The sequence below is a fragment of the Pteropus alecto genome, unplaced genomic scaffold (assembly GCF_000325575.1).
Source record: "Pteropus alecto unplaced genomic scaffold, ASM32557v1 scaffold313, whole genome shotgun sequence".
In the NCBI taxonomy this organism is placed as follows: domain Eukaryota; kingdom Metazoa; phylum Chordata; class Mammalia; order Chiroptera; family Pteropodidae; genus Pteropus; species Pteropus alecto.
The window spans coordinates 407972-423109 of NW_006434832.1; the positions used below are offsets into that span (position 1 = coordinate 407972).

General features: G+C 47.8%; 2 protein-coding genes and 1 long non-coding RNA gene across 3 annotated transcripts in view; 1 reads left to right on the top strand and 2 right to left on the bottom strand.

Annotated features, from left to right (window-relative positions):
* NAGS (N-acetylglutamate synthase) overlaps nt 1-1965 on the top strand; it is a 5615-nt gene extending 3650 nt beyond the window's left edge. The window contains exon 7 of the mRNA XM_006910098.2: nt 555-1965. Coding sequence (XP_006910160.1) covers nt 555-708 — 154 coding nt within the window. The 3' untranslated portion in view covers nt 709-1965. The remainder of the gene's footprint in view (nt 1-554) is intronic.
* A 134-nt stretch (nt 1966-2099) lies between these two features.
* On the bottom strand, nt 2100-5648 carry TMEM101 (transmembrane protein 101). The gene is made up of 4 exons (XM_006910099.3): nt 5444-5648; nt 4950-5130; nt 3921-4067; nt 2100-3149 (listed from the first exon to the last, which is right to left on the bottom strand). Exons 1-4 carry the CDS (start codon nt 5578-5580, stop codon nt 2841-2843), a joined length of 774 nt encoding a protein of 257 aa, XP_006910161.1. The 5' UTR covers nt 5581-5648; the 3' UTR covers nt 2100-2840.
* Nucleotides 5649-12788: 7140 nt separating this feature from the next.
* LOC112478440 lies at nt 12789-15132 on the bottom strand. Its single transcript, XR_003045830.1, has 2 exons — nt 14648-15132; nt 12789-13980 (listed from the first exon to the last, which is right to left on the bottom strand). It is a non-coding gene; the product is annotated as an uncharacterized LOC112478440 (long non-coding RNA).
* Between the last annotated feature and the right edge of the window lie 6 nt (nt 15133-15138).

Consider the following 15138-nt stretch of genomic DNA (forward strand, 5'->3'; position numbering starts at 1 on the left):
CCCACCTCTTCTTCAGCAACTATCCCCTCACTCCCCACTACCCTGTGGGTACCAAATGATGAGCAAGAAACCCTTCCCTGGCTGCACAGCCAAGGCAGTGTGAAGAGAGCAAGGGATGTCCTCACTCTAACTATAGCAGAGTGACTCTGGCAAGTTACCAAACTTTTCTGCTTTAGTTGCTTCTCTGTGAAAGCATAATATGACCAGGTCTTGGCTGCTGCTGTGAGTCACTCCCCACTACCCTGTGGGTACCAAATGATGAGCAAGAAACCCTTCCCTGGCTGCACAGCCAAGGCAGTGTGAAGAGAGCAAGGGATGTCCTCACTCTAACTATAGCAGAGTGACTCTGGCAAGTTACCAAACTTTTCTGCTTTAGTTGCTTCTCTGTGAAAGCATAATATGACCAGGTCTTGGCTGCTGCTGTGAGGGTAAAATCAGATAACAGACAACAGGTCCTAGCAGTGTCTAGCATGTAGTTAAGTCCTCAATAAATGAACTAGAGAGTAGTGAGCACTGGCCTTACCCTAAAAGCTCCCCACCCCCCACACCCCCAGGTACTTCAAGCACAGCGATGGCAGCTTCTCCAACAAGCAGTGGATCTTTTTCTGGTTTGGCCTGGCTGATATCCGAGACTCCTATGAGCTGGTCAACCACGCCAAGGGGCTGCCGGACTCCTTCTGCAAGCCAGCTTCTGACCCAGGCAGCTGACCCTCACCACCAGCCCTGCAGGCCCTGGGATAGCCAGGGAAGACCAAAAAACATGCCTGGAGGTGACACCAGGCAGCCACACGTTTGTTGGCTGAGTGAGCTGCAGACGAAGAAGCAATCCCCTACTCTACTCTGTCCACGGGGCCAAAGTGGGACAAGCACAGGAAGGAGAAGGGCCCACCCCAAACCTCCACATGCTCCAAAGCCACAACCAGATGGCCTTCAATTTTCAGTCTAGGGATGGGGGCGGGGGGAGTCTTGCCTTTGAGGCCTAAACTTAAGAGTGGGCCAGTTTCTGTGGCCTCTGTGCTGTGTTCTGAGGCTCCCTAGCCTAAACATCACCCCGATCTGCCTGATATTCTACCATGCATTTTCATTTTTGGGGGTCTTGTAACTTTTCAGGAGGCCTCAATTAAAATGCAAATACTTGTCTGAGAGTTAGCTCACATGTGAAAGGAAATGAGCAGTGTTCCTCTAGGAGCAAAATCTTGAGGGCTGAGGAACCAGGGGCTCCTAGAAGGAACAGAGGTGCTAAATGAGATGGAGGGCCCCCAGGTTGAATGCTGACACTATCTCCCTCAAACACAGCCCCCAGAGGGGCTCCCCTAATCCTAAGTTAGGAAACATTCTCCATTCCACAGACCAGACCAAGAGCAACCCCAGCTCCATTTCAGGTTTGTCCTAGGCCCCACTAGAGGTTATGTCTCCATCTTTATGGGAGCAGAACACCTCAGACTGGCAGAAGTCCAAAGCTGGAGGTTTCAACATTTTTGACCCCCACGATGTGCCAATAGTTGGGACTTTTTTCTGTCAGGAGGTGCATGAACAAGTAGGGAGAGGGTCAATTAAGAGACCACCATGGCACATGAGGGGCTGTGACAAAACCAAACTCCAACAGCGGCCGCTGTCTTCCCTCAGAAGAGGGATGGTGTTGAGTACACATCCGGGCATGGGCATTAGACTTGACCTAGAATCCAGTTCTGTGGCTGGATTTGCCCTGTGGCTTGAGGCAAGCTGCTTACGTTCTCTGAGCCTCCATATCCTCATCTGTAAAATGTAAACACCTCAGCCTCACAATGGACACTTAATGTTAGTTCTCTCCTTCTAGTTGCGCTCACCAAAGATTTCTCCAAAAACAGTTGGCACCAAATGAGGAGGGGAATAAAAGCTACAAGAGAGATTGAGGTGAGAGGTCAAAGCATACACTACAGGGAAAATTAGGAAATTCTTGAAAAGAGAGCCAAAGGACGGTGAGAACTCTCAGAACAGGGGAAAGATCACATGAGGACCAAGGTGGGGCTTAACTGGATACTGTTTTTCAAGAAAACAAAGATCAGTCATAACCAACAGCAAAGTGCCCCATGGGGAGAATAGAGAAGCAAAGCCAAATCTCTATATAAAATGTTTATTTTTGGAGAATTGTGTGGTCTGGTGTTTGGGAAGGCACTCACCCTCACCAGGCCAACCATGGAGTTGGAAACAGAAGGCAGGAGGCCGCAAGTTGGCTGCTGCCTGCTCCACCCCTGCACACCCGAGTAGACTGAGGCCTGCTCTGCTCTCAAGGTGGGTGACAGCCAGTGCTATCTCGGCCCCTGACATACCCTAACAACCTATGAAGCCCATAGGTTGGCTTCTTTGAAGCCCAGCCCCATAGCTCCTCCTGGGCTGATCTACGTGTCAATATACATACTCTTAGTCTCTGAAAAGCACTATGGAGCCTCGCTTCATCTGCCAAGTTCAGAAACGAATTTCTCACTTTCGCTCACTTCTGGTTCTTGGTCTTCTTTCCTCTGTCTCCCACGCTCAGTACCCCCACCCTGGCCCTGCCTTATCCGTTCTCTGGGACAGGAGACCTGAGAAACAGCCAGCCTCAGCTTTCCTCCTAACAAACAGGAAAAAAAAAACCTGTAAGGCATCGTCATGAGGGCTCTCTGCCCCAAGGGCTAAGCCCAGGAATTGGGGAACAGGCCCACCTTTTACACACACACACACACGCACACACACACACGCACACACAGAGCTAAGGATCAAACACACCAAAAAGCATAAATAAACATAACCGGACCAGCAAGGTGGAAGGTAGGGTGGCCTTCAATGGGTCCTGTACCCATCTCAGCCTCTTGCTGTGCAACTCAACCATCAGTGGCCAGGATGACAGCGGCCCCAAAGATGCCCGCACTCTCTCCAAGGAGCTTCATCTGGTTCCAGAACTCAACGCGCCGTGTGTTGTGCCAGTAGGCAACATTGCCATCAATGAGCAGCATGACCGGAGGCAGCAGTACAGCCAGGATCTGGGCAGCCAAAGTCACATAGTAGCCTGACAGGAAGGCCAGGGCCAAGACACCATACAGCACGAAGAATAGCTGGATCATGAGCTCCCCTCCTGGGAGATGGTTCAGATATGCCAGCCGGTCCTCCTTGCTGTGCTGCAGTGAATAGGCCTAGAGACAAAACATCCTCTAAGACTTTCTAACAAGCTGAAGAGTCTGTTGGGGGAAGGCCACCCCTAAGATGGCACTCCAAGTCATCCTCTGCAAGGCGGCCTTCTGACTCCCCTCTCAGACTTGGTGTTCTCTAAAAGTAGGGCCTGCATCTCTCCCTCAGACTAGGGAGCTCCATAAAGTTAGGGCCTATGTCCTTTCTCCCCCTGGGAACTCAGAAAGGTGGGGATGTGTCTCCACAGTCAGATTGGGGCTCTCATCTCTGAATCCAGAGCTCTGCACATGGGAGATGGTGCCCAGTAACTAAGATGAGGCCAAGTAGCCTGGGCCCATCCATATTAGTCTCCCCTAAAGGCATCAACAAGGACCATAACTTGTGCCTTTGGAAGGCCCCATCAGCTCTAAGTGGCAGAGTCCCAGCTGGGGCCTAAACCCTGCCAAACCTCTTTGTCTCCTCTCCCAGTCCTCTGGGAGCTGAAGCCATGAGAAGACCAGTCCATCTTGTTCTTCTGGCTTTCAAGCCTGAGGGTGAATTGTCAATCCAGCCTTTTCTCTCCCTAGTGTCAATAATATTGGAAGAAGGGACTCTTGGCCAGGTCTCCAGCACTTGGAGGGCCTCTGAGGCCCAGAAACTGGCAGGGGCAATTCCCAGGGGCAGGCCACAGGGACCTATATACAGAGCTTTATTCTGCCCACCTCCTGGGTTCTGCCAGGCATGCGCTCACATTCACTCCCAGTCAAGCAGCTCCAGCCAACAGTTCCCCAACCTACCACGCAGATGAGGTAGATGCCCAGGAAGACCTGGCCGGTGGACTGGAGGGAACGGCTGCGGGGTTTCCGCCGGTAGAGCTCCCCAGCACCGCTGGCCAGCACAAGAAAACCACCGATGATGGCAACTGTGCGTGAGTACATACGGACCTAGGCCAAGGCAAGGGGACCCCAATCAGGAACTGCAAGCACCACATTTCTCCTGACTGCCCAGAGCACAGAACTGCCCATTTCTATATAGCCCCTTCCGTATGATAAACCCTCTTACCATTTTTAAGTGTGGTGGGCAGGTACAGCAGTAAAAGATAATTCTTTTTATCAGAAGTGGCCCAGAGGGGTTAATAAAATTGTCCAAGGTCCTACAGAAAGCAAGTGGCAGAACCCAGATAACAAATATTGCCCCTTTCTCATCCCCAGGTCTGCAGACTCGAATCCCCATGTTCCTTCCGCTATATAGTATGGTCTGTTCCATCAAAAAAACTCATTGAGCTCACTGTCCTGTAGCTGTTCACACATCTGCCTCCCCTACTGACAGTCCATTCCTTGCATGTAGTGCCTTTGTCTCGGATTATCTCCAAATTTGCAATGCGTGGCACAAGCTCTGGATGTTACAGACTTAAACGCTGCACTAGGATTAATTAAATTTCATAAAATCAAATCGTTGGACCAGGCACTCTCCAAGGTTCATTTTGCCCTATGAGTCTGAGATTACTAAACTAATGGTTTTAAAGGGTTCTGGGAACGAGGCGACTTGCGTTCTGGTCCCATCTGTAATGCTACTACGGTATGACTTTGGTTAAGTCTGTTTCCCATCCCTGGACCTGTTTCCACACTCTGAAAAGAAAGCTTGTGTGGCTATAAGATCCTTCCATTGTTGCAGCCTATAATAATCTCCACACTCTTGGAAGTTCGGCCTTCCCAGGATCCGCCCTGAGCATTTGGCTAACACCACGCAATGCCCAACTGCCCCGGGAAATGGCCTCGGGCTCCCCATTACCCTAACGAAGTCCTCCCCGGGGCCGAGGCGCTCACCTTCAGCCAGTCCCCGTAGTGGACATAGCCCCCGATGTAGGCGGCGTAGGTGCTAATAGCCTGCTGGAGTGCGGCCCCCAGAGCGAACCAGCGCCGCTTCACCCCGAAGGACATGAAACTGGCACACAGCACAGCCGCCCCCATGTCGAAGTACAGGTAAGGCACTGGGATGTCGGGCTTCCTGCAAGCCGGGAGTGGGAAAGCAACAACGCAGAATGAAGGCGGGGGAAAGAACGTTGACACCCCCTGACTTCCCGCTAACTCTACTTCTCCCCCAAACCAGAGCCCCCTCTCATGGCCGGGACCCCCGCACTATGTTCAATGCTCACTTTGCTCTGGACTAGAGCCCCTAACAAGTCCGAGGTCCTCAGTCCTCCCAGTCCAAGGGTCCCAACTTCTGGGCCCAAACTTCTTCCCCACTTCACCGCATCCCTGTTCCTGGAACGCGCCGTGATGCCCCGCAACGCAAGGGGTGACCGCGTAGGGCCGCTCACCGGCGCGCCTCGGGCCTCTCGGCGTACAGCATGAGCTGGCTGAAGCAGCCCCAAAAGGGACAGCGTGTGAGCAACACTGAGCCCAACTGCATGAGCAGCTGCAGCATCCACCGTCGCGAAATCACCTTCGACGCCATCTTGGGGAAGGGCAGTCCGCTGAGGCCTCACCCCCTTCAGGGAAGCCGGCGCGGGAATGCGACACGCAACTTCCGATCTCACGGATCTTTTTTTTCCCCCACTTCCGTCGGGAAACAAGGCTCTCACTCTCTAGTTCTGATCCGAAGGAGGCGTTCTAGCTGCGTAATTCAGCCTTTCCCTCTGCCCATAGAGGCTTAAGGGCCCCTCCCGGTAGCTGCAAAATTGAAAACTAGACTAGAGGGAGAAACAGTGAGTTCAGGACATCACAGGTCCTGAGCCGTAGATGTAATGAAGCGAACCAGTCTTTGAATGCAGCTACACCTGGGCTTCAATCTTAACTCCAACTATGACTTTGGGCATATCGCCTACTCTTTTCCAGATTCATCTGTGCAATGGAAAAAGACATCTACCTCATAGGGTGTTGTGAGGTTTAAATGTGACCATGTTGGTTCTAGAACATAGTTGGGGTTCAATAAATGGTGCATACACACACCCCAGACAAAATCCCTCTGCTTCTGTTCAAGTTCAAAGTAAGAGGTTGTCCTGGCTAAGAGTCACCTGTAGAGAAGTTTGGTCTTCGTCTGCCTTTCTTGTCCCGAGAGGAGAGAGGTCTGATGTGGACATAAAAGACATCTCAAATCAGTCGATTTTCTTCAGCTCCAATACTCGGGCTCTTGCTCAAACTACCATCTTTTGTGGGTTTAACTGCAGCAGGCTTCCAAATGGTCTCCCCTTCTTTGTCCTCATTTGTTCTCAGCTCCCCTATTTTATGGTTTCATAACCATCAAGCACCTTCCTTTCAATCACTTAGCACACTGGCAATTACATATTTGTGATTCTCTTGTTAATGACTAGATTAACACTAGATTGTGAGCTCCATGTGGCTGTTTTTTATTTACTATTATATACTCCAGGCCTAGTATACAGGATACATTCATAAAGTATGTACTGAATAGATAAATGAACAAAAGTGTTTCCACTACGTTTTGTGCATAGTAGGTACTTAATTACTTTTTTGAATAAATAAATGGGCAAACGTTCTGGGCATTCTGGGATTGCCACAAAGCTGCCCCCACCTATCTTCCTGCACCACCCCTAACCTTGCTTCTCTCATCTACAAGCACTCCCATAGGCCATTTAGTTCAGGGGAAATTTCTAGTTCCCATAGGAAGAGGGGGGGATCATGTCCAAACACTATTTCTAACAATGTGAATTAAAAATTCTCTAAAAGCAGTGAAAGCTGGATAACAAAACACCTTTTCACATCTAATCTTTTACAAAGTCACTAGGGTAAAGTCTGAGTTTATCAGAAAGAATGTGAGAGAGGAATATATCCATGCAAAAACTAGGGAATGGAATTGTGTAGGTGTATGCTAGGGGAGGGATCACCAGGTAAGGAGAATGAGAAAGCCTGGATTAGATGTCATTTTGCCTACCTCCCCTGCCCACCAGTGACAACCACAAGAAGTAAATTTTCAATATAATACAGGTGCATAGTACAGAATAAACTTTACAGTTGGTTTTATTTTTCCAATCTCACCTGTCCTTGATTCAAATGGGACAAGATATATAGCCCTTGGTAAGGAGCTACGGTGTTGAGGACCGGAAACGGGGTCATGTATGTTCATAAAAGAGTTCTAGGAGCCTGCCTGGTTTCTGCCAACAGGAATACCTCTACCCCAGCCTACCTCCATCATTACTTTAACAACTAGCTTCTGATAAGTCCCCAAGACACCAGGGACATGTATGAGGTAGGGGAAAGGAGAATAGGATTAATAGTTTTCCTCGATACCCCCATCCCTCTTCCTCAGAGGGGTGTTGAGAAGGATTAGGGGCCAAATCCTTCTTTTTAGGACTGGGAAAGATGCTGGCATTGTGCTAGATCCAAGGAGAGGAATAGGCAAGTGGGGGATCCTAGGCCCTGAGAGATGAACACAGCCATTTGTCTTTCCACCCAACACCATTCCTCCCACCCATCTGGGCAGACAGCTAAGTCTGAAAAACTTCCGAGGAACATCTTTTCCTCTTCCACAGGTCCATCTGCTCTCCTCAATCCAGATGCCTCAACTTCTCTCTGCAGCGCCTCCTGTCTCCAGAGGGCTCTTCCACACTCCAGCTCCTCTGGGGCCCTGCTTGTGCTTGCCCTCAGCCATGACCACAGCCACAGCACAGTAGCCATCTCAGCCAGGCCGAGCCAGGCCTTCACACTGTTCAGCACTGCCCCCACCAGGTGCCCAGGTCAGCCACACACAAGTGCCAAAGTTGGCCCAGCTTTCCAAAAGCCCTCTGCAGGTCAGTTGCATACCCAGAGGTTACTGGCCAGCAGCAGCCACGTGCCTGCTGTCCAGATATCCACCATCACTTTGAACTCGAGGTGCTGCAGACAGTTGCCTACAAGAGTGAGGAGGCCCAGTGCCCATAGGGCTGCAAATGGCTCAGTCTCCAGCTTGCTGATGTTGTTCCCAGTCAGAGAGGACCACCAGGCCTGGCTTGGTGGCCACAGCTGCACCAACTTGCTGCAGCTTGTGCTCAGACAGCAAGAGCCAGTGTAGGTGAAAGAGGCCCCCAAGCCCACTGTGCCCAACTCGGCCACCTGATTGTGGCTCAGGTTGAGCTGTTTCAGGTTCCCCAGGCCCCACAGGCTACAGGGGTCCAGGGTAGCAAGCAGTTGTGAGAGAGGTCCAGGCAGAGCAGAGAACTCAGGGTAGCCGAGAAGTCCAGGGGCGAGCAGGCCAGCTGGTTGAGGCTGAGGTCTAGCTGCTCCAAGAAACCCAGGTCCCCCAGTGCTCCACCAGCCGGATCCCACAGGACGTTGTGAGAAATCAGCAGCCCCCAGTCCCCACAGGCCCTGGAAGGAGCCACCTGGCAGGCAGCTGAGATTATTGTGGCTCAGCTCCAAGAGCCAGACTCTGTCAGGGAGCCTGGGAGGGAGGCTGAGCAGGTGCACGGTGCTGGGCATGTTGCCACTAGATTCCTGAGCAAAGCGGATACCACCATTTTGGCCATGGCCACTCTAAGGAAGGAGTAGCCACATCTGCCCCATCCTTGCCCTTTGAGGGCTGGGGTGAGGATGGCATCACGGGTGCTGCAAGACCTTCGTGCCTCACTCCTCCACCCAGGACCCTGGACAAGCATGGTAATGCTGGGGGAGAAAAATAAAAGCAGACACCATTCAGGGGTCTTATCATTTGCTGGGTTCCCCAAAGTGGTCTCAAGGAATCTTCCATTTCCTATGATTACCTGCTACCCAGATTTCTGGTAAGAGCCATCTCAGCCAGAGACCCCAGCATCCTGATTCCCCGTCCCCATCCATTCTCATTCCCTTATTCCTACTTAGGATGAAAAGCATCACAGAAGGCAGTCCTTTTAATCCTCCAGACTCCTTTACTCCTACTCCAAACTCCACCTCACTTATTTCCCATACAGCCCTTGGAGAAATTTTGCTTTCTCCTGCCTGCAGCATAGATCCTCAGATTCTGACCTAATTTGGCCTTTGAGGTCAAGGCCTCAGGCCATGGAAGCCAAATGCAGTCACGATACTCCTGGGAGAGTGCAGCTCCAGCCCAGGATTGCCAGTGGAAAGAATCTCAGGTCTAGTTACCTGCCCTCCTGGCCTCTGGCCAGAGCCCCACTCCCAAAAGCAGTAATCAGCTCTCAAGGAAGCCACAGCCCTGAGGGTGGGGATGAGACGGGTTGAAGAAATCTCCAAGGCCTTGTGGCCTTAATATCCGGGGAGCAGGATCCTACCCTGCCTTTCTAAGAACAGGTTCCTCCTGCCCGCTTTCTCCCTTCTGGAACCTACACCCCGCTCTCTTATCAGGATGGCAGCTTGAAGCCCCTTGGAACCCATCCTCACGTCAGGAAGGAGCCAGGTGTCTCCTCTGTCCTTCTACACTGCCTGCCTAACAAATCTGCCATCATCTAGAATTCACCTGTCTTATCTGGACACGAAAGAAAGGAATGAACTCTATTGTTCCCACTAATCCAAAGCTCAAAATATTCCACTCTGGCTTTCAAGGAGTCCCCAGTATCTCTTTTTGAAACAAAGAGGGGTCTGGGGACAGAGTATCTGTACTCAACGCTTTTGCCTGGCCCTAGAAGGCCGAACAAGTAACTTTCTTGCTAGGTTCCCCAGTGTGTTCATTAGCTCTGCCCAACATAATTCTTAAGAGAATAATAATGGCCATATAGAAGATATGGTTACTAAGGGCCAGGCATCTCATTAAAGGCTTCATTTAATCTTCAACTGAGATGCTCATTTGACAGATGAGGAAACTGCTGTTTGGCAAGGCTAAGTAAGTTGTCAAGTCATATTGCTAATTAATGGCTAAGGTGAAATCATACACAACTCAGGCCTGTCTGAGTCCAGCCATGCTCCTAATCACTAAGCTAGAGTTCTCCATGCCAGCCAAACACCCCTCTAAGAAGTCGTGGTCTATAGGTGAATAACAGATTATCCCCAGAATGGGAAAAGCAACCTAGGATATGAATCTGAGCTGTTGGTTGATCAGACTGAGTCCCTTTGAGTTAATTCAAGTGATCTGGTTCAGGAAAATTAAACTGGAAAAAACTGGGGAATCACTGTCAATAATTTTTGAGAAAACATTACAAACAGAAGGTTGCCAGAGACTTGGCTCAACAAAATTTCCAATTTTCAAGTCAGACAAGTGTAACAATTAACAAAATTCAAAAAGGGCTCATTGAATGTTATCTGACCAGTTACTTAAAACGTGACCATCAGGTGCCCACGTCAGTTCATTAAAAAGTAAGTTATACCCAAACAACTTGACTTCCCTTTTTGACAGGGTTACTAGATGGCAGTCATAGACAAACATCTGGATCTTATTAAACTCTCATGATATCCCTTTGGATAAGATGAAAACAGAAGACAGTTTGTAAAAATTGGAACTGACAAGGATAACTAGAATATTATAGTCGAGATTTTTTTAAAAGCTCTTAATAGGCTGGAACAGTTGGTTAAAAATAAGCCATTTCACTAAAGACAAGACAGCTCCCAGTCACATTTGCCAGTTTAGCAACTCCTATGCCTCTTACCCAAGGGCTGTGAGGAAAAGGAAACATCCTAGAGAGCAAGGACTAGCATGCAGGAGACCTGAGCCTAGTTCTAGAAATGAGCAGCTGCTCAGGGGACTAAAGGGCACTTCTCAAAGCAGTAAGCTCCCCATCAACCCAAGTACTCAAGTAGGGTCAGTCTGTGGATGACGCTATAGAGAGGATATTTAAACCAGGAGACTGGACTGTTCCACTTGAGCTTGAAGGTCTCTGGCATTTCTAAGTGCTGGGATATTTGTACTGAGCCTCCGATACCACACTTGGGCCAGCCCTGGCACTGGAAGCAACCTATATTTTGCACACTGCACACCGACTTCTGGATTTACATAGCTGCATATCCTTCCTATAACGCCCTGGTTGTACCCAACTATCCACTTTCTGTGTCTGCACCCAAGCAACTCAACACAATTAACACAAAGCCACAAAAAAAGGCTAATCCAAACAAAAAAGTGTATTTGATGACAGCATCCATCTGTAGGCATGAAGAGTCCGTCACTACAATTACTCCCTTGCAAATATCTTCAGTTGAACTCCCTTCTCCCTCCATACAGACCTGATGAACGCCCTGGTTGTACCCAACTATCCACTTTCTGTGTCTGCACCCAAGCAACTCAACACAATTAACACAAAGCCACACGATGAGCACCTGGCTACACCGAGTACACACCTCTAAAGGGCACTCAGCAATTTTCCAGTATTTCCCTCATTTACTGAGCCATAGGACACAAGGTCCCTCACCCTCCCCTCCCTATCGAATCTACAAACTCACTTGCAACTGTACTGTCTTCTACTTCCTTTACAATGGAAGAAGGCCCCCATTCTATGAGAAGCCAAAACATCTACTGTGGCCATGGATCTCACCTCTCAACTTCTTGGAGTTCATGATGAGGTAACAACTAATGTTAGGCTCTGGCCCAGTCCTCTAACTCTAGAATCGATTTCCACTTGCTCATCTACCATCTGCTCTTCAGTGTTTCATGGGCAAAACAAAACTCTTTGACTTTTCCACAAACCTCTTGCTCTCTCATTGTTTGTCATCCACCTAGAAGTCATTCTTAGTTCCTCTCTCTCTCACCTACAATCCATCAATAGGTCCTATCAGTCCTAAAATCACGGTCACCACCATCTCTTGCCTAGACTCCTGCAATGGCCTAATGCAAGTCTTTCTCTTCCAATGTTGCCACCTAACGTTGGACTAAATCCCTTGACACCTTAAAACCCTCTAACAGCTCCCCACTGTGCCAAGAACAGAATCAAGTCCCTACGATGGCTACAAGGCCCTGCGCGATCTGGCTATTTCTCCATCCTGCTGACAAGGCTTCAGCCACCTGTCTTCTAGCAGTTCCTAAACATTCCAAGCTCTCGTCAACCTCAACTTTGGCACTTGCTGTTCCCTCTATCCAAGCACTCTGTTAGCACCTTGTTCTTCAAATTTCAGCTTAAGTCACATCTTAGAGGCCACCCTCCAGAATAGTTTCTTTAGAGTACTAAATGTACCTCCCTACAGTAAGTACTACTTTAAACCAAGGAAAGACCAGAATGCAGGGCCAGATCAAAATAAACCACTTGTTAGCCCCTTCACTGAGACTACCTGCTGGAGTCAGCATTGGAGTAGTAGAGAGAAAGGGGAGAGGTTAGCTGAGAAGTCACTAGAAATATACCTTACCCTCACCTTACCTTGTCAGTTAAGAAAGAAACTTAGTTCCATTTTAGACTTTCAAAAAATTGAAAATTAAAGGAAAATGGGACAAGGAGGCCACAATCTGACCAGTGTTGGCTCCAGCTGCCAAAGTCTGCTTTGAAGAAAACTGGAGACAAGCCCTGCTGCTTCTCAGGCTGGAACCAAGTATACTTTCCTCTCATCTCCTGTCATGTCCTTTACTGTCCCTTGCCCTCTTTCCAAACTTGACTTCAAGCTTTCCTCAAAACTCAAATCAGTCCTGGATCACTTTTCATCTTGGCTCAGGTGACTCAGTTATTAAACTAATGATTTTCAAAACACTACCTTTGGTCTTACATCAATGGCTGGGTGCATGTAAAGTCATAATCCTTGGAGTCTCAAAATTCCCCATTAGGCCACTAAAGATAAACCTAAACAAATAACTATAATGCAAGTCATACATGCCACGTGACATGATATAAATGACAGGAATCACGTTCCATTTTAATTGCCAAGGATGGCTTCACAGGTGGCTTTGAAGCAAGGCATGGTAGTATAAAACAGAACTGATTATTATACTTTGTGGGCCAGGAATGAGGGAATGAGTTGGCAAGTTTCTTTTGACATCGTGAAGTACACCACATTTTCAAAAGTGCAAGGGTTAGGAAGAAGCGTTTTAGGATCTAGATAGTATCCCTTTTTCACCTGTAAGGTATTTTGTGGTTTTTTTTTTGTTAAACTCAAAGTTTAGGTGCTATGTGCTGATTTCAAGTTTCTTAAGAGAGAATTCTATGGCACCCACGGCCTCCAGCAGCGACAAGAATGCAAATCCATCCCATAAAAAATTATCTTCAGAGATGACTGATCCCAGTTCCCAAACTCTTAACCCCACCACTCACCCTACACACTGTAGCTTCTAGCATTATACATTCTTACCACAGTGTAGCTTCTAGCATTATACATTCTTACAAATTCTTACAAATTCTATTTTTGTGTATGACTGAAAAACCTCTACTCCTTCTTCAACCAACATGACTTACAGGAGTACAGATCTTGACACACATTCTTAGCTTCGAAATTGTCAAGGAACCTTTACCCTGCACCAGTGGTTCCCAGGCTGGAGCCCCTAAACTAGTATTGAAGTGCTTCAGCAATTTTCAAAACAATAAACAGAAATCAGTAATGAGCTGCTCGGACTTAAACAGCAAATTCAATATCAACTCAATGTGGTAAGGCTCTTTATAGTATATGGATTGGATGCTCTAAATAGCAGTAAACCCAAAGGCACATATGGTGGTGAGGAAGTAATTGGGCGCTGAGGTATGTGTGTATTTGGAGAGGAAGAGGAATTTCTCAAAGACAAGGAGATACTGCAAAATTACCAGTACACATTTCATCAGTTTCAAGACTTCTGCACCCCTAACAGTTCAATATTCTTTCAATCCTGGGGACAATTCTCCCACTCACCTGTCTCATCTGTGTTCCATCCTAAACCTGGTAAACAACCATCAGCAGTACACATGCCCACAATCTGGAAAGTCACAGAGCAGTATTAAGAGCCCAAAAGTGGATAAAGCCTGGGGTTTTGTTCCAGCTCTGCCGCCACAGGCAGCAGTGGTACTCTTGACAGGTCACTCAACCCCGGTGTAACTCACTCCCCTTCTTTCTGTAAAATGAGTGGTTTTCAAATTATAATCAAAGAGATTCCTCAGGGACTCCAGGGAAGGGGCAGGGATGAGATATGAGACTGAGAGGGCAGGGCTCTGAGACCTCTAACTCTGCCCAAATGTTTTACATATTAGCCTCACTTATAATGCCATCTAAACGAAGACTTCTAAAACAACGTTGGAGCCTCTGGAAATCATCTAATCCAGTCTCATCTCCAGATTTAACCATTCTAGGACCAAGCTAACATTTACATTAAAACTTACAAAGCACCTTCTAAGTATTAAGTATTTTAAATAACTTATTTCTAGAAGATGGGTATTACTTCCATGTTTACAGTTGGGGAAACTAAGGCTCAGACAGGTGAAATGACTTATCCACAGTCGCAAAGTGAGGAAATGAAGATATGATTTGAACCCAACTATTTGTCCCCAAAGTCCTTATTCTTCTTCTATACTTGTCTTTCCCATCATATTAACTCCAACTGTTGAATTGCTTAAGATTCTCCCACATCACTTCATAAACTAAAACTGAAGAGTCAAATGTGCTTCCTACCAGAAACAGTTGGTACACACAGTCTCCCACTCAGACCTAGAGACTAATAGGAAGGAAATGACATGGGACACATGGCAGAGCTTCCTCCCAGCCCACTATTTCCCACTAATCACCTTCATTCCTTTAATTGCACCTCTTAGGTTTTCTAGGTCTTGCAAAGTCTCTTTTCCCTTCTCCAGAAGCCGACATTTCCATGCAGACCAAATCAAAGGCTTGGTACTTTAAATCAAGTTCTGGCCAATGGCAGGTAGATACGAAAGTTTACTTCTCAGTCTTCTCTCTTTTTCCTCTAAAAAGTCCTGTAACAAATGGTCTTATGCATGTACCCAGCCCCTTTATTCTCCGACACCACTTAGACACAACTCCCAACCTTGGACGCCCTTAAGTTATACACTTTATACCACATTCCTGGATGTTCTCAAAGGGTGGAAAGAGATGGTAAAGAGTAGAAAGCAAAGAATCTAAAGAAAAAGGTCAAACTTAAGACATACTTTCAGATTCCCTCCATCCAGGGCCTCTGAAGCACACGCACAAACCTGAGACATGAGTGATGGTTAAAAAAATTTGGGTTTTTATTGTTTTTGCTAAACAATACTAAAAAAAA